The sequence below is a fragment of the Sesamum indicum genome, linkage group LG1, assembly GCF_026168435.1.
Source record: "Sesamum indicum cultivar Baizhima isolate 11 linkage group LG1, ASM2616843v1, whole genome shotgun sequence".
Lineage (NCBI taxonomy): Eukaryota > Viridiplantae > Streptophyta > Magnoliopsida > Lamiales > Pedaliaceae > Sesamum > Sesamum indicum.
Genome location: NC_142657.1, coordinates 16,043,498 through 16,063,497, shown reverse-complemented (window position 1 = coordinate 16,063,497; position 20,000 = coordinate 16,043,498). Strand labels below are relative to the sequence as shown.

General features: G+C 37.0%; 5 protein-coding genes and 1 long non-coding RNA gene across 11 annotated transcripts; 5 read left to right on the top strand and 1 right to left on the bottom strand.

Annotated features, from left to right (window-relative positions):
• The first annotated feature begins 1,075 nt into the window (after positions 1-1,075).
• LOC105164614 (glycosyltransferase BC10) lies at positions 1,076-2,914 on the top strand. The gene is made up of 2 exons (XM_011083308.3): positions 1,076-1,603; positions 1,966-2,914. Exons 1-2 carry the CDS (start codon positions 1,076-1,078, stop codon positions 2,602-2,604), a joined length of 1,167 nt encoding a protein of 388 aa, XP_011081610.1. The 3' UTR covers positions 2,605-2,914.
• A 2,437-nt stretch (positions 2,915-5,351) lies between these two features.
• Positions 5,352-10,539, top strand: LOC105164604 (uncharacterized). 5 transcript variants are annotated; one of them, XM_088881735.1, is made up of 7 exons: positions 5,352-5,508; positions 5,738-7,173; positions 7,271-7,441; positions 8,371-9,457; positions 9,622-9,763; positions 9,983-10,065; positions 10,159-10,539. In XM_088881735.1, exons 2-4 carry the CDS (start codon positions 5,758-5,760, stop codon positions 8,524-8,526), a joined length of 1,743 nt encoding a protein of 580 aa, XP_088737861.1. In that variant the 5' UTR covers positions 5,352-5,508; positions 5,738-5,757; the 3' UTR covers positions 8,527-9,457; positions 9,622-9,763; positions 9,983-10,065; positions 10,159-10,539. The 5 variants fall into 5 exon arrangements, with proteins under 5 accessions (XP_088737861.1, XP_088737858.1, XP_088737862.1 ...); XM_088881732.1 differs by having other exon boundaries at positions 9,978-10,065; XM_088881736.1 differs by having other exon boundaries at positions 9,622-9,871.
• Positions 8,899-10,404, top strand: LOC110012159 (jacalin-related lectin 19). Its single transcript, XM_020694854.1, has 3 exons — positions 8,899-8,955; positions 9,233-9,457; positions 10,159-10,404. The coding sequence occupies exons 1-3, from the start codon at positions 8,899-8,901 to the stop codon at positions 10,402-10,404; spliced, it is 528 nt and encodes a 175-aa protein (XP_020550513.1).
• A 905-nt stretch (positions 10,540-11,444) lies between the features above and the next one.
• On the top strand, positions 11,445-12,941 carry LOC105164596 (jacalin-related lectin 19). The gene is made up of 4 exons (XM_020692248.2): positions 11,445-11,560; positions 11,646-11,689; positions 11,867-12,088; positions 12,495-12,941. The coding sequence occupies exons 1-4, from the start codon at positions 11,497-11,499 to the stop codon at positions 12,765-12,767; spliced, it is 603 nt and encodes a 200-aa protein (XP_020547907.1). The 5' UTR covers positions 11,445-11,496; the 3' UTR covers positions 12,768-12,941.
• On the bottom strand, positions 12,289-14,507 carry LOC110011675 (uncharacterized). The gene is made up of 2 exons (XR_016065945.1): positions 13,283-14,507; positions 12,289-12,797 (listed from the first exon to the last, which is right to left on the bottom strand). It is a non-coding gene; the product is annotated as an uncharacterized LOC110011675 (long non-coding RNA).
• Positions 14,508-14,647: 140 nt separating this feature from the next.
• LOC105163581 (uncharacterized protein At1g51745) lies at positions 14,648-19,608 on the top strand. Of its 2 annotated transcripts, none has more exons than XM_011082004.3 (4): positions 14,648-14,762; positions 15,284-15,640; positions 17,101-18,011; positions 18,324-19,608. In XM_011082004.3, exons 2-4 carry the CDS (start codon positions 15,450-15,452, stop codon positions 19,349-19,351), a joined length of 2,130 nt encoding a protein of 709 aa, XP_011080306.1. In that variant the 5' UTR covers positions 14,648-14,762; positions 15,284-15,449; the 3' UTR covers positions 19,352-19,608. The 2 variants fall into 2 exon arrangements, with proteins under 2 accessions (XP_011080306.1, XP_011080298.1); XM_011081996.3 differs by having other exon boundaries at positions 14,707-14,962.
• The last annotated feature ends 392 nt before the right edge of the window (positions 19,609-20,000 follow it).

Genomic DNA, 20,000 nt, shown 5'->3' with positions numbered 1-20,000 from the left:
CTATTTCTGTCGCCAGTTCAAGAGTTACTAAATGAAATATAATTAATTTATTAATCCAAATATTCCTGCATTTTCTTTGAAATTGTGCAGTGTGTCCGTAGCCTCCTTGTTAATCATTCTCTGTCAATGAAATTATGCAGCAATAAGCTGGCAATTAACGCTGCTAATCTTATTTACAATTCGGCCTATCTTCTAACAAGAAATTTGTTCAGACAAGTATATCTAATGACTTATTGCTTAAACTCTTTTCAGTTGAGGTAATTAGATTATCTAAATTCAGGGCACCATATTTTTGTCTCATTTTATTTTCCAACTCCATAGGTACACTCATGAAACTCTCTCCACATCGGTCAAGATCTGCACGATGTTCAGTTTCATGGAATTAGCATACAACATTCCAAGAACGCTGCATTCTTGCAGAAAGCACTGTTTTTAACGTTTTGGACAGAAATTTCAAGCATCCAAAAGAGGTTGTGGGGAAGCCAGGAATCGGTTTCATTGCCCAAATCCAGACGTATTTGATTTCTTTGATGAATCATAAATTTCCTTTTGTTTCCCATTTATTTCACGACCACATGATGACAGATTTAACATCTCAGTTCTTCCCATTATAAAGCTCGATCCTTTCTTCCTTCTCCCCTTTTTTTCTTCTTCCTCTCATGGCATCTGATGTTGCCCCAAGAAAACCGCCTGCAGATTCTTGGCTCTGAATTCGTTCTGTCCCATATATAGTATTTGCTTCACAGTCAAACGTCATGATGATCTTGGTTGAGATTTTTATTTTTAACCTTTAAAGGGTTTCTTGTGTTCGTTTTCTTAACTGCCCATGTGATGGAAAGTTAGAAATTTTCCCCATAAACACTGACAAATCTTGATTTTTCACTCATACACATGTGCAGTGATGTGAAATGAGCCTATGCAGATTGTTTTTTTGACAAACACAATTGAAGAGCCTTTGGATTTCAGGATCTTTTTCCTTTTCCTTTGTTTTTTCACCTTCTGGGAATAGGATTAAGATTGCAAGAAAAGAGCCATTTCCTTGTATTTTGGTAATAACTGCAAGTTTGAGTTAAAAATGATGCCAAGATTGGGAAGTTTTGGCTCATTGGAGGAAGGCCAAGTTCCCCCTGTTAGAATCGTAAACCAATCCAACAGGCACTTCCCCTTGAGATTACTGCTTCTCTGGCTTTTGTTGGGAGTAGGCATCACGTTTTCGTTTCTCAGTATGTATACTAGCTGGTGTGTCACCGAGCAGACAGTAGATGTTCCCATCACTCAATCAAAAATCCAACAATGCTTTCAAGAATCAGATAATGTACAGAGTTGGATTAGAACTCGATCCAGCCTTTTGCACGAAATGAACGACAAGGAGCTTTTTTGGCGGGCGTCATTTGTGCCTAAGATCGAAAAGTATCCATTTGATAGAACTCCCAAGATTGCGTTCATGTTCTTGACTAGAGGGTCTTTGCCTCTGGCACCTTTGTGGGAGAAGTTTCTAAAGGGGAAAGAGAAACTATATTCTGTCTATATCCATTCCCTGCCTTGGTATCAGCCAAAGTTTCTGCCTTCATCAGCATTTTATGGCAGGCAAATACGGAGCCAGGTATTCTTAGCTGATTGATGAATAGTTTTCCAGCAGTTCATTTTGTCTGAGTTCTTAGATAATATATGTCGTGTTGATTGTCATAGAATGTTAGGATCTTGTTTGGTTGCAGATGGAGAGGTGAGGTTTTTCTTCCTATGTTCTTGCTGTCTGATTTCCATGTCTGGACTATGGACAGAATGCACTTGCTCCATGTAGACTTTTACTTACTAATCACAAATGTCTATCACACTGTTTCAAAAGACGCGGTTTTCATGTTAAGAGAAACATTTTTTGTTAGCAGACGCGGTCCTGTGTAGTGGAACACTTAAACTGGCGATATGTTTTTCATTGAATGCATCTTCTTCATTCTTGTGGTGAAGGTGGCTGAGTGGGGAACGATGAGCATGTGCGATGCTGAGAGACGGCTTCTTGCCAATGCGCTGCTCGATATCTCCAATGAATGGTTCATCCTCCTGTCAGAGGCCTGCATTCCTCTCCAAAACTTCACCACCATCTACAACTACCTATCAAGATCCCGTTTCAGCTTCATAGGTGCATTCGATGAGCCCGGCCCTTACGGTAGAGGCCGATACAACCCGAAAATGAGGCCTGAGATCAACATCTCAAACTGGCGTAAAGGGTCCCAATGGTTCGAGATAAACAGAGAACTAGCAGTCAACATCATTCAAGATACCTTTTACTACTCAAAATTCGAGCAGTTCTGCAGACCAGATTGCTATGTCGATGAGCACTACTTTCCGACCATGCTCAGCATCAAATCCCCTCATATGTTGGCAAACAGAACACTCACATGGGTCGATTGGTCGAGGGGAGGCCCTCACCCGGCAACGTTTGAAGAAACGGACATAACGGATGAGCTTTTCAAGACAATCTTGAATGGTGGAACATGCATGTACAATGATCAGCCCACTAACCTCTGTTTCTTGTTTGCGAGGAAGTTTGCTCCCAATGCTCTGGATCATTTGTTGCAACATTCGTCGAAATTTCTCGGATTCTGAATAATGTTTGTTAAGATTAGTACCCTCAGTACTGGTGCACGTTACAGAAGCAAGGCGGAGGAAGAAGAAGCTGCTGCAGAAGGAAACAGCGTGGCAGCAAGAGGAACAAACAATATTTAAGTCTCGTAGAAGTCGTTTTACAACTGGAGTTTTTTTTTCTTTCTTTCTTCTTTTTACGTTTTTGGGTTAGTTCGTATTAGTTATTGTTAGTTAATCAGTTGGGCAGGTTTATTCTCTATTTAAGCAGCTTTGCTCTGTATAACTGTAACAACTCTTCTTGATTTAGTATACATGAACAGATTTTTCTTCAGTTGATTTTTCTTGGTTTCGAACAATGTTAATACTCTCTGATCTAATGTTTCAACACCAACGATAGGCGCGAACCGCGTCGCATGTATTCTGTTGTCAAATTTATAGATCAAAACATACACAATTACAGACAACATAGTATTTTGGTTAACGTTACCTGTTAATGTGTTGTGGCATAGTAATTGAGATCAAATTTGTGGGTATCTTCTATTCCATTTAATATATATATATATATGTAATGTGAAGGAAGATTGCGTCATTTAATTATATTTCAATAGAAGATGCAATATGATTTGAAATAAAACGTTCAATCCAATATCTTATTATGGAGATGAGAGATTTGAGCGCTCCCTTCATTTTAATAAGAAGTCTTTTCAAAAGTAAATAAAGTAAAAGGATTGTATTACTCTAAAATATTGTGAATACGTGAAACTTATTATTTTGGTGACAACATTATACATATTCAAAAATTTACTCTAGTCCGGTAAGTATAAGAGTGTACTTTTGGACCATTATCTTTTATAAAAACACATTTGATCCTATAATTTGTATAATTTTAGAACACTTAGTCCTATAATTACCTAGTTATAACTTAAGTGATCTATTTATTTGTATAAAATACATTTAGTCCTTTAATTTATTAAATTTCACATCTTTCTAGCAAACCCCTAATTGTTCAATTCCTTGCCCTATTCCTCCCCCCCCCCCCCAAAAAAAAAAGAAAGAAAGAAAAAAAAAGGTACGTTGTGTGAGTTAGATAGACATTTGCGCTAATTACCATCTCTTTTCAGTCCAAAAGATTTGTTATGTGTTTATTTAATGAGATTTTGGTTTGATTCAAAGAAAGTATAACAATTTTTGGTAGGATTGCAGATTTTAGGGTTTGAAGTACAATTTGGTTTGAGGGTAGCAATCCAACACACTCGATTAAGAAGTATATATATAGGCTTTTGAGATATATTTGAGAATTTAATATACTATTATATAAATATTGACAGTTACTATGTTTTAATTGTCACTTATGAGATATATTTGAGTAAATAAAAATAACGATATTAATTTATGCACATTCGAGAATGATTGCATTCAAATTATGATAAGTCAGTAATAATTAAAGTACACTCGATAGATATCTGTGTTTTAAAATTTTAATTTTATATATTTAATTAAATAACGTAAAAAAATAAATAATTAAAAAAATGATAAATGAGTTAGCATTTACTATACATGTATATATATATATGTATATATATAAATAACTTTAAAGAAATGCTGGAAATTTAAGTATACTTAATGGTATTTTAGTCCACAAATATATTGCCAACTGATGATTGTTGCTGTAGGCCCCTCTCACTTAATTAATAGTACAGAAAGATAAATAATAATAATAATACATTTGGTGATTTCCTTTAAATTAAGGATAATCTTTTCGAGGTTTTGGTATAATTATAAATATTTTTTATTATTTAAAAAATTATTAATATTTCTTGATGTTTGATGAAATTATGTAATCTCGGGATATATGAAGGTATGAATTTATCAACTTTATCCTTACTATATATTTTTTCTTTTAAAAATATTGAAAAAAATGTAAAAATCAAACAAGCTGGATGAAGTTTTTTTAAAAAAAGTAATCCAGTTAGTCATAATTTTTTTTATATTTTAAAAAATAAATAAAATTATAATTTTTATAGCTCACAAAGAATTTTTATCAATTCACCGTAAAAAATAAATAAAAATTTATGGAGGCTAACGAATTGAGCTTGTTAAACCATTATGATGGGTATGGCTAAAAAATAGTTGGCTGAAGAAGAAGTGTTAAACCCAAATAAAGGCCCACTAGTCCAAGAGAGAGACAACCCGTTCAAATCACCATGCTTGGCCCAAAAGAAGACCTCTTTTAATTTGGTTCAAATCACCAGATTTTCGGGCCCCTCTTACCAGTTACACCTCCTCGGACTCTCGCCATAGAAGAACTCTTCTTCTATAAATACAGGAGCATCCCCCAAAGACCCCCCAACTGAAAAGACTTTAGAACTCTTCTTATTACTCTTCCCACACCAGAATTTCATGATCTTGCATATGAAGTTCTCATTTTTATCATAGTTTTTCATTATAATTTATTCTTATTTTTATCTACTTTTAAATTTGAGATTAACTTAAGTATCAAAGTGCTAACCTTTTGTTTTGCAGGTTCTCTTTTTCAAGAGCTTTCACTTAATTAGTTTAGATCCAGCATCAAGATCCAAAAGTTTCGAACCCATGCTAAAATTGCACGCATCACAGTAAAATCAAGAAATATTAATATTTTTTATAGATAAAAAAATATTTATAATTATTCAAAATTCAAACGTGCACTCTGTAATTACCTTTATATTAATTGAACAAGGAATATATGGGGAAAAAAAAAAGGAACAATAATTACTGACAGCTGTCCATTTTTGTTAAAGCGGCCCATTTAGGTTTTTAATACAGAGCAAAGCCCGGCCCATAATCAACAACATTGACTGTACGGCTTTGAAGAACGCAAGAACCCTTAAAATTGCTGCTTCATAGATCGTTTCCGATTATTCTTCCGCAGTTCTCTCCAAGAAGGTCCGTTATTTTCTTACCTGTTCGATTCTTTCTTAATAGTCAATTCTTGATCCTGAATCCTTAATTTTTATAAAATTTATGTCAAATTCCGTTTTCTCTTTGCCCAAATTTTATGATTGTTCGATTTAATGGTGGTTTTTGTAATGTTGATCGGTCTGTGAGAAAATTGGAATGATTTTTACTTCTAATATATTTTTTGTTAAACAACTTGTGTTGTGTAATTTGCCAGAAATTCGATCTGATAGACTGATGTTGTGGAAGAGAATTTGTCTTGGCTACCTTGTGAGGAGGGGCCATTCTACTAAGAGGTCAAGCAGTAGGAGAGGGACGAATGATAGGAAGAATTTGATGTTGAAGCCAATAGGGAGTGGTTTTGGTGATGGAGGTGTACTGGGGAAGCGAAAAATAGGGCACCTGAGTGTTGAGTCGAATAAATATAGAGTTAGGAAGAAGCGCAAGATTAGGGGGGATAATGGGGTTTGTGACAGAGATGTTGATGTTGATCGGATATCGGAATTGCCTGAACCCATTATCCATCATATTTATGGATTCATGCATTCTACAAAAGATGTGGTGCGAACTAGTATTTTGTCAAAGAAGTGGAAAAGCATGTTCAGTTCTTACCTGACATTTGATTTTGATCAGAGGTGGTTTCGCATAGAAGGGGCAAGAGGAAAGCATAATCGAATCAAAGCCCGTGAAGTGCAAAAAAAGAAGTTTAGGGGTTATGTTGAGAAGTCTTTGGCATTAAGACTTGATCCTGTTCCTTGCATAGATAAGTTCAGGTTGTATGTGAATAATATGAGTGGTGTGTTGCAGGCTTGTATGGGACGTTGGATATGTGCTGCTGTGGACAAAAATGTGAAGGAGCTAGATGTTCATGTCAATGTGGACGGAAAGCAGTATTTTGTGCCAGAAGCTGTACTTCTCTCTGCATCAATAACTTCCTTGAAGTTGTCAGGGTCACTATTATGTGATTTTGGTGCTATAAAGCTGTCTAATTTGAGAGAACTTTCTATAAAAGACACCTTTCTGCTAAATGGACATTTGATCAAGAGATTTGAAGAAAGCTGCCCACTATTGGAGGATTTGAGGCTTGTTTGCTGCAGAGGATTATTACATCTGGCTATTTCGGCTCTTCTCAAGCTTAGGAGGTTAGAGGTGCACGAGTGTGCCAAGCTTAGTTGTATTGAGATTGAGGCATCAAACCTTGAGACCTTTTGGTATCATGCAAAAAAACACCAGCAGTGCAAAATTGACCTGAAAAGTTCGGGAAAGTTGAAGAATTTGACGATGAAGGACCGCAAAATGACTGACACTGCATTTCAAGATTGCATTTCCAAGTCCCCATTGCTTGAGAAGTTGGTGCTTCATGAATGTACCAGCCTGGAGACACTCACAATTTTGAGTGGGAAATTGAGGAGCTTATCCTTAATTAATTGTGCAAACTTACGCGAAGCCAATATTGATGCTCCAAATCTGTACTCCTTCCAGTACAGTGGCCGTAGAATGCCTTTCTCTTCCATGAATGTTTTGGGTCTATGCGAGGCAAAGTTTTCTTTTGGTCCAATTATGAAACCAGCTCAACGAATTGTTGAGTATCACAAACTTTTTGGGAGCTTTAATCGGTCTAAGGGTTTCAAATTAATCGTGTACTCCAAGCAGGTACCAGTAATTTTCCCTCTGTATTCAACACATAAAATTGTTCTCACTGTTTAGCTTTCATATGAGTTCACTTTTTCTTTTCCCTTACTGTTTCTAGAATATGAAGATTTATGAAGAACCGGGAGAAGACTATGTACTGCCAAACTATTTCTGCAAGTTAGAACTGACTGCGTCCTCAAGAAGTGTTCTGAAAACTGTTGATAACTGGCTGCGGGAATGCCATGGGAGGAGTATCGTACTTGTATCCCCCAGCACTGAACTCATAAAGGTAAGGTTGTTTAGTGTGATCTTTGGTTAAATCCACAGTTCAAATATCTGGAACAAAGTCAACTGCAATTGCTTTAGTTTAATCAGTTTTCTGTTTTAAACTTTTGTAGACCAACAACTTCGTTCACCGACTGGTTTATCTAGTGCTTAAACTGCTTTTCATAACTGCTCATTACAGAATGGTATGCATGTGACATTTGATTTAAATAAGCATCGAATCCTCCATTGTAACAGTTTCCACGAAAATAGCTTGATCCCGAGTATTGGCATTGTGCAAGACTCTCCATGGAATTCCAAGCTTTTCCCCGCATGCTCCAAACTGTCGGTCTTGGTTTGTTGCGACCAATGGATTTTCTTTATGCTTTTCTTTGATCATCTTTAGATTGTCCAGCAGTTCCCTCTTCATTCAAAATCCTAAAGTGCCTTCATAAGGACCTCTGCCCCACCTGCCTTCCATTTGTTTTTTCTCTTTCTAACTAAGTTACCTATCCACACTCTCAATTTCGTTTTGGATTCTCATTTAATTCAAATTGCACGCCACTTTTCCCCATACGGGAGATCTTTGCCACTATTTTGATCGTTCTAAAGATACTCACTATTATCATTAATTTTTCAGACAAGGAAATTAAATGTGTCTAATTCAATTTATTTGGTTCAATAAGCCTGCTCCTTTCAGTTTGGTGGATGAATAGCTCAGTGCATGAGTTATTAGCAACAACTGATGTTGTATTGTTGTCGGTCTCTAAATTCTACACAGTTAGAACTCAAGCAAGTTGATTAGTTTGTGCACTTTACAGAAGTTTATACTTGTTAATTCATCTTTTGTTGTGGTATTTTTATACTCGTTAGTGTTTCCTTAATGGCAGTTATTCTGCACAATGGTATTGTTTTCTATTTTGTTTGCTCATTATAATTTTTCCTTTACTGCAGTTTATGCGCACAATGATAATCGACAGAGAAGATAATCCGAACTGCTGCAGATTCTACTCAAACAAATGTTGGCGGCATTACGTGGCAGATGTTAAAATTTTAACCTTGAACACTACAAACAAGATATATTATGACTTCAAATGGAGGTCTAGATAAAGGAGTCGTTAGCATGAGGATATGACGACGAAGCTGACCTTTCCTTTCTATTATTTTCTAAGTCGTCCAATATGGAATTCTATGAACGGGAAAGTTTTCTTGCATGACATATGTGAACAAATTGGTCTTTATTTTTTATGATGTTTTATTTTCTTGAAGAACAGAGAAAAATATAGTCTGTAGCATCTTACAAGTTGCATAACCACCACCTCCGATATCATCGTCCTAGAACCACCCTCCTGATTGGATGTATGCCAATAATGTCATGTGTTATCTAAATTTACCATCCTTAGATGATGTATTCAGGATGCATGTGCATGTCATATAGAAATTCAACATTATACATGTGTTACACTTTGCATGCATTGCTAAATGGACATAATTAAACTGAAGCTTTATCATTTCAGCATTAGATGCTTAGCTAATCATGTTAGCACAAGAATTATTCGGTGGAATCAATCCTCTTAATGCTGGTACCAAATTGAAAATGCCATAGGTCCATAAATGGAACCGGATACTATTGCAAGCCAATTATTTCTTCTATATTAACCTCACAATTAATTCGTGCATGTGTGCATAATTGCCATCTCTCCTAGTGCTTCCTGTATACATGGTATGCAATTCTGAATTAAATGCTACTTTTGGCTGTTGAACTGCAGATTGTGGGATATTTGATTTTTACGCTATATGAATGTCTGATTTGTAGGAAAGAGAGAAGAATCAGACAAGTGAGAAAAAGAAGGCAATATTTCTCGGACCATGGGGAGGTCCTGGAGGGAGATATTGGGATGATGGGAATTACAGCAGGGTGAGGGAAATTATCCTCATATATGTTCTCTGTATTGACTCAATACGCGTACTATACGATAAGAATGGTATGCCTGTTTTGTCCGAGAAGCATGGAGGTCCTGGGGGTCATACTAATGCTGAGGTAATCCTTTCTTTCATCTTGTGCATAGCATCACAAAAAGTAATCAAGAAAAAAAAAAAAAAACAGTAGGAAAAACATTGATATAGCTGGGTATTAAACTTGGGAATTTCAACTTCTTGTTTGGACATGACTAAGCCGCTAACGAGCACGACGCTGGACAACAGGTTGGCTATTTCTGTTGCACTCAGAGGGAGGCGCATTGAGCTTATATCATAATTTGGTCCTTGCCCTGCTATAAATAAATAAGTTTAGGATAAAGTCCTTCGAGGATTGAGCATATTACAGAAAAGGTCCTGGATTTGAAAGGTACATCAACACCCCCTACAAATGTGGTTTGCATTATAGCTTCCCCCTTTCTCATTGGATCTTCAAGGGGAAATCTATAATGGAAAACTTGAATGTCGGCAATGCAGTGTAATTTTTACAAAATTGAGTTTCCTTTCTTTTTTCTTCTTCAATAAATATGCTTAAACTTTATCTCATAAATTTATTGTGACAATTATTTGCTTTCTGCGGCAAGCCTAGTTGTCCCAGTAAATATGGCAACTGCCTCTAGCAATTCGAGATCGAGATCCAGTGAACCTCGTTCATCAGTCATTCGTCTGCAAGTATTGGCTTCTCGAGAATTTCTACGTTAAAATTACCATTTTTATAGTAGGATGACTGCAGTTCATTCTTATTCGCCATGCATTGGATCCCAGGTCAAGCTTCAGTTCCCGGATGAGTACTTGACAGAAGTTAGTGGCCACTGCTCCCCTCTGGGTCGCCGCGGCAATGCCATGGTCAGGTCGCTCAAGTTTAGGAGCAACTGGAGAACGTACGGGCCCTTTGGAGTAGAATCTGAAACCCCATTTTGTTTTCCAATGGAAGGAGGGATGATTGTGGGTTTCAGAGGAAGGTGTGGCTTATATGTGGATGCCATTGGTTTTCATATAACACAAGCCTGATTAACCAAACTTGTGTATATTATGTGTTCCAGTAGTGAAATGAGGATGGCTTGTACTGTAAACTAAATTCTATGATGTGGGAACTTGTCCAGTGTTCGAAATTTTAAAGATGGGTATTGGGATACTTGTGAAGAACTGTGTTATTTCTTATACAATATCGGGCCATGTCAACCATCAGTTGTGTCATACATAAAAGTATACAAGACAAGTGGCAAAATGGTTGATTACAATTGCATTCAAGTTTTAATAGTTAATACTTAAGTCCACCTTCACTTGTTTGCTTTTTAATTGGGTAACTTTTTGTGATCTTGCAAAGCATAGGCTAAATATGGTGCTAAAAGATACTTCAAAGGAACAATAAGTTGATAGAACTTATATTTTTGTTGTAATTAATATTTTGAGTTTTTTTATTTGGGTAAATAATAATTATTTTTCTTGAATTTTGATATAATTATATATACTTTTTGTTGTATGCCAAACCATAAATACCTCTGACTTCAATGTCCGTCCAAGAACGAAGTTATTTTTTTAGATTTTTATTCAATTTTTTGTAGTGTACTACCCGTAATACCCATTTAGATAATAAGTTATAATTTATATATTCTATAAAAAATTTTGGAATTTTTTTATGAACTAATACTTTATAGATTATTTATTTCAGCCATACTCAATTTTTTATATTTTTTAAAATGCTTTTTTTTAAAAAAAAAAAAGAATAAAAATCCAATAAGGGTGAAATAGTACTTTTCACAATATTATCTAGGGGCTACATAATTATATTTCATTTGAGAGGGTATTTATAATTTTTTAAATGATATGAAAGTATTTGTTATTATGTCAAATTTTAGAGGATGTACCTGTAATCTACCCTTTTTTTCTTTTTAAAATTTCTAACTCTTGTCTAAAGCTCTTCATACGAATCCAAAGTCCAAACGCCAGCGTTGGTGGTTGAATGGATGCAACTGTAATCTTACTAAAGTAAAGAACCTCATCCTAGTTTGACACCTGTGTAGCAGAACAGATGCTCATCAGATCACTTGAGCACAAGATTCAAAGCATTATGATGGAACTTGAACCACAATCTGCACTATAATGGCAAAAGAATACTTTTCTTCCTGGATATTGCTACTAATGGAATCAGATACTAGTGCACAAGGTAATAGCTCTCTTCTTCCATATTTAACTCACTTTTCCTTATTGCAGCTAACACGCACGCACATACTCTGTACTGTTGTGGTCAGTATTCTGCATATTTGCTATTCCTTCCTTGCAGCTGGTTAACATGGTACGCAATTTTCATTTATGTATCAAATTATTTCATTATGAACATCTTATATCCAGCGCAAGATGATTAGAAGGGAGGAGGGGGGTGGGGGGTGGAAAGCCTTGCGCAGTTACTGGATTATAGACTTTTGGGCATCTAATGTTAATCTTACATAACTTTCTGGTGTGATCTTCCTAGGATGGGGAGAATGATCATCCAGGTGAAAAGAAGGCAATAGTTGTTGGGCCATGGGGTGGTAATGGAGGGACTGCTTGGGATGATGGGAGTTACAGTGGTGTGAGGGAAATCACACTCGTCTATGCTCGTTGCATCGACTCAATACGTGTAGTTTATGATAAAAACGGTGTGCCAGTTTCAGGAGAGAAACATGGAGGTGTCGGGGGTAACACAACTGCACAGGTATCTGTTTTCTTTCCACTATATAAGATTACAATTGAGCAACTCATACGCTTGCAAGAATATGGTACTCAGAATGGTTTTGCTAGTTTGTTGAACACGTTTAACTTATTGAAGGATTAATTACAATGACCTATCTGAAAGTCAGTGTAAGTGTAACTAAATCACAATTGTGTTTGTAGAAATAAAATATTAACATCCCATTAAAGTTCTAAACATTTACCATCTATTCAAACATAATAAAGCAAGTATACAAAAGATACAAATTCGAAGGGAAGATTCTTATAATCCCAAAACGGGAAGAAGTATATACAGTAATTATGCCACAGGAAAAGTTTGATGTCATTTGCATCCAAGATCGTCAGCTTTGGGGCACATATCTATGCACTTACGTATATGGGATCCGCAGATCAAGCTGAAGTTTCCAGAGGAGTTCTTGACCACTGTGACAGGCCACTGCTCCCCAGTGGTTTGTGGTGGCAGCCCAGTTATACGATCCCTCACGTTTAAGAGCAACCGGAGAACCTTTGGGCCATTTGGAGTTGAAGAAGGTGTCCCCTTCTCTTTCCCAATGGAAGGAGGGCAAATTGTGGGCTTCAAAGGGAGGGCTGGATGGTACCTGGATGCCATTGGTTTTCACATCGCAAGAGCCAAAATACGTTTCATCATACAAGTTATCTAAAATTTGTGTTCAAGACTCCCTGTACCATACCTGCGTACATTACATTTCACCATATAAGTAATAGTTATGTTGATGACTACGTCTACTCGACCACCATAAATTTCCTTGAAGTTATATAGCTTTCAATGTTCTGCACTCCTCATTCAGGAAACTAAAACTTCTACTTAACTTTTACTCTGCTTCCTGAGGACCATGTATGACACAGATGCTTCAAGTCACTACATCTTAATAGCAACAATGTTTCGAGGAATGTAAGAACGAATTGTCCCATAACTAATGTAATCTCCCAAAAACAGTAGATACATCCTTTTGATGTTTGCCAAGAATCAAAGACCTGTATCATTAACTGATTTGAAGTAAAGGCACAAAATAAGCATTTCATTCCCATCTATTTAACCACTATTGCTTGAAGAAAGAGTATCTGAGTATGGTTTTTCAGCCAGATAGTGCTCAAGCATATATTCTTCCTCACACCTCAGCTTCGACTGAGAAGGGAAAATAGAATGTATGCTTACCATCTTTATATGACTGTTGAATGCACTCCAAAGGGAGCTAGATCCATCATCACACTAAAATCAGAACCTTCATCCAACTGCTGAATCTTTCTGCACGGGATAGAACAGATCCGTGTTTTGACTAATATCCTACATATTTGTAAGGGATAATTACACCAACACTCGTATTGATAAGTAACTGGAGACCATTGAAAAAAATAAGGATGAATATGGTTATTAATATATAGAATCATTACCTAGTAAAACCGCTCAGGCATCAATATCAAGGCAAAAATCTCATGAAGAAAGCTTGAGGTTTTAGAAATCTTTTAAATCCAGCTCTTCACAATTTGCATTATCTTCATTGTCATATTAGAAAGATAATCCGGGAAACTAAAATCAGAAGCATTCTTTTCAAATACAAGTTTTCTTAACAAAAATATTGTTCTTCCTGTACTCCAATCCTATGCTCCAACACAAATCAAGCTCCCAAAGAATGATTGATCCACGCAGAGGATTAAACTTTTCTTTCTTAGTTCAGCCTACCCAAAATTGCATCTCAATATTCATAACACAACTTCCATATTGCCATACCTAAAGAAATTCCCCAAAATTCTGAAAAAAGAAAGTCCAAGCAAATTCCCAACCAAACATCGTATAATATCTTGTGGGCCTCTAAAATTTTTAAGAAATCACTTGCCATTGCAAATCGATACATGTGATATACCAACCAACATACTTTGACAAAGTTCTAGCCACCGGAATATAAAGCATATTTTCATCCTGTTAATTATGATCGCTTACATTCAAAAGAGTCAACAACACATACAATAACACACCAAATTTTGGAACATTTGATAGATTAAAAAAATACAACGATAGTAGTCAACAATTCATCAAAAATGTGAAGAAAAGAATGGAATGAGTCAATATTTTGACAGCGATAAAGATGCAATCTTTACAATCAAGAACTGAAAAAGATTGAATTTTGACCAACGGCCAGTCGTGTTTGTCGAATGGTTTGGTCGATGGTTTTTCATCTCTCTCTTTTCTGAAGGTGATTTTGCAGAAAGAAATAAACCCCTCAAACTCAAATTTCGAAAGAAAAAATGGGAGTATCTGTAGAGGAGAGGACGGGAGCGCTGATTATTTATTCTCCTAATATCTAACATCAGTGTAACCTAATCACAGCAGTGACAGAAGAGTCTTGAAGCAAAAATCTTATCTGGGCTTGTGAAGCAGCCACATGGTGTAATCTCCGGGGCCCACAAGCAGTGTATGTGGGGCAGGTCTAGAAATAGTAATATACTGCCTGTCGTGCCTAATCACAGCACCTTCCTTTTTTTCAATTTTTCGTTTGTTTTCCATCAGAAATAAATAAGATAGTGTAACATAATAGTCATGGTATTGTCAAGTAAATCTCAAATCTCTCCCTCTCTCTCTGTCCCTTACGTTTCTCTTTCTGAGGGCTTCTCTGTGTTGGCATAAAGATACCGAAAAGGTATGTGGAATCCCATTTTCTCTGCAGTAACACACCCTCTACTTCTTGTTTCATCGTCCACTCACGCAGAACACACAGCACGCCAGCAGATAAAATACATAAACTCATGAACTACTACTCTCCCATTTCTTGTACTCTCTGAATCCAAAAGCTAACCGTTTGGTGATAAACCCACTGTTCTTAAAGGTACCATAGCAAAGGTGAGAACTTTCCCTCAGAATGCCAAAGAAACATCTGTAAAGACTCAATTAACGGGTTAAAAGTTCTCTTGAAAATAAAGAAAAACAACTGAGAAAGAAGTCCCTTTGAGGAGATTCTTTTACCAGATCTATATCTCTCTTCCTCCCCCTGATAAACCCTGCCTTCCGGATTTGTTTTTCATTTTCTTTTTTGGGTTTCATAATCTTTATTTTTTTTTCCTTTTGTGGTTCTTATGATTTTGAATTTTTTTGGCTTCTGTAGTTGGATGTTTGTATAAATTTCTCTGATTATTAGCTCTGTGTTTTTCCTGGTTCCTTTAGGTATTTAAGAAATGTGCATGCTGCTGCAGGAGGATTCCAGATTTTTCTTGAGAGCTCCCGACTTAAAATAAATTATTGGAGAAATTTTCTTGGCTTTACGTTTTCAGTTTTCATTTTTTTCTTGTTTGATTTTGAAGTAAAGTTGCCTTTTTGACTTGGCCTGTAAATGGGGAGCTCTGGTGAAGACCCCAAGAAGACCATTGATGCTTCTGTGGGGGGTTTGGTTTGGGTCCGCCGAAGAAACGGATGTTGGTGGCCCGGAAAGATTCTTGGCCCGGATGAATTGCCCGAGGGTTGTGTGCCTACGCCGAGAGCCGGGACCCCTGTAAAGCTTCTTGGTAGAGAGGATGCAAGTGTGTAAGTACCACTGTTTTTACTCATTTTAATTATTTCTTATTGGAATGTTCCTACAGCATAGAAATGTTGCAACTTCTTTCTTCAAACCATACAATTAGTACTTGGGTGTCATGATATTTGAAACGTACTAGGAGAGAGCTATTTTATATGTCTTCGAGATTATCCATGTTGAGAAAAGAGGTTATGATTGTTAACGAAATTATGAACATCTCATTTTACTTTATTCCTTCTGTTCTTGAGGGTGGACTGGTGTTTCAGTGTGTGACAATTGTCATTTCAGTGTGTAGACCATTTATTTTGATCTGACTTCGTGTTGATCATTGTTTCTGTTAAGAATTAGAATCTTCATTTGATCAGCTACACAATTAACCTGCCATTGCAAGATGCTTTTTTTGTGATGATTATGAGCAGAGAGTAAAGCATTGTGTTTAAATTCTAAAAGGAAAACCAGTTATGTCTATTTGAATTCTTGACTCAGTTGCCACATCGAGTTTGATTACTTATTTATTAATATATCAGATTATGTATTTACTCACGTTAAATAAGAGGGTGTTTCAGCTATGATTTGCTTGTGTTGCTTGAGCATGGTGGATTACGTGCGTGGTGCAAGTTCAGCTCTTTAGTTGTTCTGCAAGCATTGAGTTTGAAAGGGATCCTTGTTACTTGAAAATGGAGTTTGATTGAAAGTTGGTTAGGTTTGTGTCTCTCACATAATTAAAAGGCATGAAAAATAACCGTTTAAGACGATAATAACAACAAACAAATTTATAAGACAAAACCATAGCTTGCCGTTTGTACCCATCAGTCCTTGCTTTTTGGCGTATTAAAATTAAAGGCTGACCAAGATATAGCTGTTGAAGTTATACTGCAGGAAAGTAGCAAAAATGAGATAAAAATGGCTAAATTAGAAGCCGAATGATGCCAATGGTGTGCAATGCAAGTTTTTGTTATAGTAGGCAAATTTTGTCTTATACGGTGAGTTTAGTTGTGCATTCACGAGACTTGTGATATGGAATAAGGTTTTCTAGTGATGGGGCTGATCTATTTGTATGAATTGTCCTTCTCCGAAGATTTGCTAACACATTTCTGAAATAAACCACTAAAAAATCAGTTCCTACCCTGTTTGGGTTGTGACCATATTGAATTTTCAGTTCAACTACGCTGATAACTCACCCCTAGAGAGGAAATATACTTCTACTTTAACTATGTGTCTCATCATTGTTTGGCCATGGTTAAGTACCTAAAACATGAGAGTCTGAGAAAATACCTGTTATTTCTCTCTCAAAGATGGAAAAAATGTTCTAAGTCTACGTAAGTCATAAAGGAAATATTGGAATGATTGTTTACCTGACCTTCTGAACTAGAAGTTGACATGTTTATTTCCTTGGTCTTGGTCTTGTTCTTTGCATACTTTCATGCTTAACTGTGATTTGAATGAAGTTCCATGAATGTTCTTTTAGGGACTGGTATAATCTGGAGAAATCAAAAAGAGTGAAAGCTTTTCACTGTGGGGAGTATGACGATTGCATTGAGAAAGCCAAGGCATCTGCGTCTCATCTCTCTAAGAAGGCAGCGAAATATGCTCGAAGAGAAGATGCCATTCTTCATGCGCTTGAGCTTGAAAGTGCTCGATTTGGGAGAGATCATCAGGACTTCTCTGCTACACCAGAGACACAAGATGGCGAGCATCATCATGCTGCCGACTCCCCTTCTACATGCCATCCAAGTGAAGAAAGTGAAGATGTTGACGACGATTTGAATAGCTCTGAAGACGATTCAGATTCAGCCCAGGAACTTTCACAGTCTGGAGTATCATTTGAGGAACCAGATCATGTGAATTCAGCCAAGGAAGAATCCAAACATCGGAGAACTCCAAATGATTCAGAGGACGATGGGATTGGAGTAAAGCGCATGAGGGGACTTGAGGACCTGGGAATGGGTGTAGCATCATCACCGAAAAGGAAAAGATCTCAGGTCGCTCATGTTCATGAATTTTTGAAAAGGAAGAACCGCCGCCGTACTTTGACAAAGGTTTTGGAGAGTACTACTATGGTGTCTGTTCCTGTTGTTTCTGAACAATTTCCCAGCCCAACTGGATCCTCTGTACCAGTAGCATCAGACAGCAAGTTTTCTGGATTGGAGTCTAGCGAATCAAAGAATAACAACTCAGTTGTAATCAATAACAACTCAGATAGTAATGGAGTTTCATGCGAGAATGAAACATTGTTGGATGCATCTAAGCACTGTACCGATGCTTCCTTAAAATGCAAACAGAAGGACGCTGAAGTTTCTAGTATGGGTATTCCTGATAATGAGTCTATGCAAAAGTTGTTTGATGTGCCTCTTGTTGCCGAAGAAAAGCACTCAGCAGGTATATATTAACCTGTGCTTTTGGTTGTATTTATGCTACTCATTTCATTCTGGTTTTCTGTATTAAAGCTTCTCTAGAAATTCCCTCCAGAGTGCATGTTTTAAACTATTTTCTGAGCTAGTAATAAGCCCACAAGTCAAATGTCTCCATGATGGCTGGATAAGTTCCCTGAACACACATATAATCTTGGTCAGCCTGCTCAGTCATTTCTTAACACTAATAATGTATTCTTCACCATGTAGCTTGCATATAGATGGAGCATTTCTATATAGTGATCTAACATGCTTATATGTGGAATTTTCACTTCTACAGGCATGCCTCAGGTTGTTCCTGATGCATCACAGAGGGGAACAGCTGGTGCCAGAGCCCAATCCAGCCAAAGTAGTCATGTTGAAACCATATCTCCGGGAAATGAGGAGCACAATGAGTCAGGCTCTACTGGTTCAGCTACAGCAAACATCCATCATATCAGCCAGAGGATAGAGAAAAGCACTACCGAGTGGCAGTTAAAGGGGAAGAGAAATTCTCGGTCGAGGAAAGTGGATGTTGATGACGACGCAGAAACATATGTCGCCTCTAACGATGTCAATCGGTCCCTAGTTTCAGATGGTGGAGGCCATCATGTCAAGTCAAGACCAATTACAGAAACTCAGGTCGAAGAATTTCGTGGTTGGAGCTGGAACGCTCCTCCAAAAGAATCTCGTGGAAGAGGACCAACACCAGAGTTGCTGGTTCCCCAGAGGTTACTCCCTTATCGTCAGTCTCGCTTCACAGTCAATCCAAAGTACGACTCCTCTGACTTCTCTCTTAGACACCATATTGCTGGTTCCGCCTTGTACGACGTCACTGTCAAGGTGAAGTCCAGCTACCAACCTCAGCGTGTCCCGTATATCTCGCTGGTGAGCAAGTTAAATGGGCAACCAATCATAGGTCATCCTATCACAGTCGAGGCATTAGACGATGGCTTTTGCAACAATCTATTTGTTGTCTCTGAATGTCGTAGCAGCAGTTCCGAGTTGGACGACGAAAAACATGTTGGCACTGTTTATCAGCAACGGCCACACAGACGACCGCACAGTAAGCATCGGTCAGCATACAGTTTACCAGCAAAACCTCCAAGATCAAAGAGGAACTCAATTTTGTCCAAGAAGATCAGGAAGCTATCCTCACTTACAGGTTCTCACAGACTAAGTAGGGAAGAGAAGAAACGAGTCCCAGACAAGCTCAAGGGCCCTTCTATAGCTTGTGTCCCATTAAACGTAGTTTTTAGTCGGATCAATGCAGCCTTGACTAGCTCAGTGCGATACCCACCCCGTTTGATTGCTACGAGCAACGTGTGAAGTTAGTTTTTGGAGATGGAAGAATTGTCTTCTTAGCTGCTGGAGATTTTGGTGACACTCTTGCTCTGAGACTATGCTAAGTTGTACATTCTGCACTGCAGGTAGAAATTCTTTTTACAATAATGGTGACATTTGTTTTTCATAGGAACTACAGAATTGTTGTAGAGGTGGTGGTGTTGGTGTTGAGCTGCTTTTGCTGTGTATATATTGTAAAAGTAGTTGAGTCCTGATGATAATCAAGTTTCTTTCTTTTATTATTTTCTCTTTTTCTTTTTTCTTTTTTTTCTGTGGGATGAAATGAGTTCATATAACATGCTGAATTATAAATTGGCAATGTGTTTTTATGGGGTGTTTGGATCAAATTTTAGGTGAGTTACGAGGACTAGGATTTTTATTATTTGAGTGGTAAGGTTATGTCTTACAATTAAAAAGATTCTAGTTTTGAATTGTAAGTATATAATTTACTTTTGAAATAGTTTAACACATAGTCTATTGAAGATAGATCTAATTGCACAAATCTATTGAAAATAGATCTAATTGCACAAACATCTTATATCTTTTGTGAAATTATAAATACACCGTCGAATGGTGTTTGTATAAAATCCTGCTTTTAAATAGAGGCGTATTTGTAATTTTGCATAAAACTTCA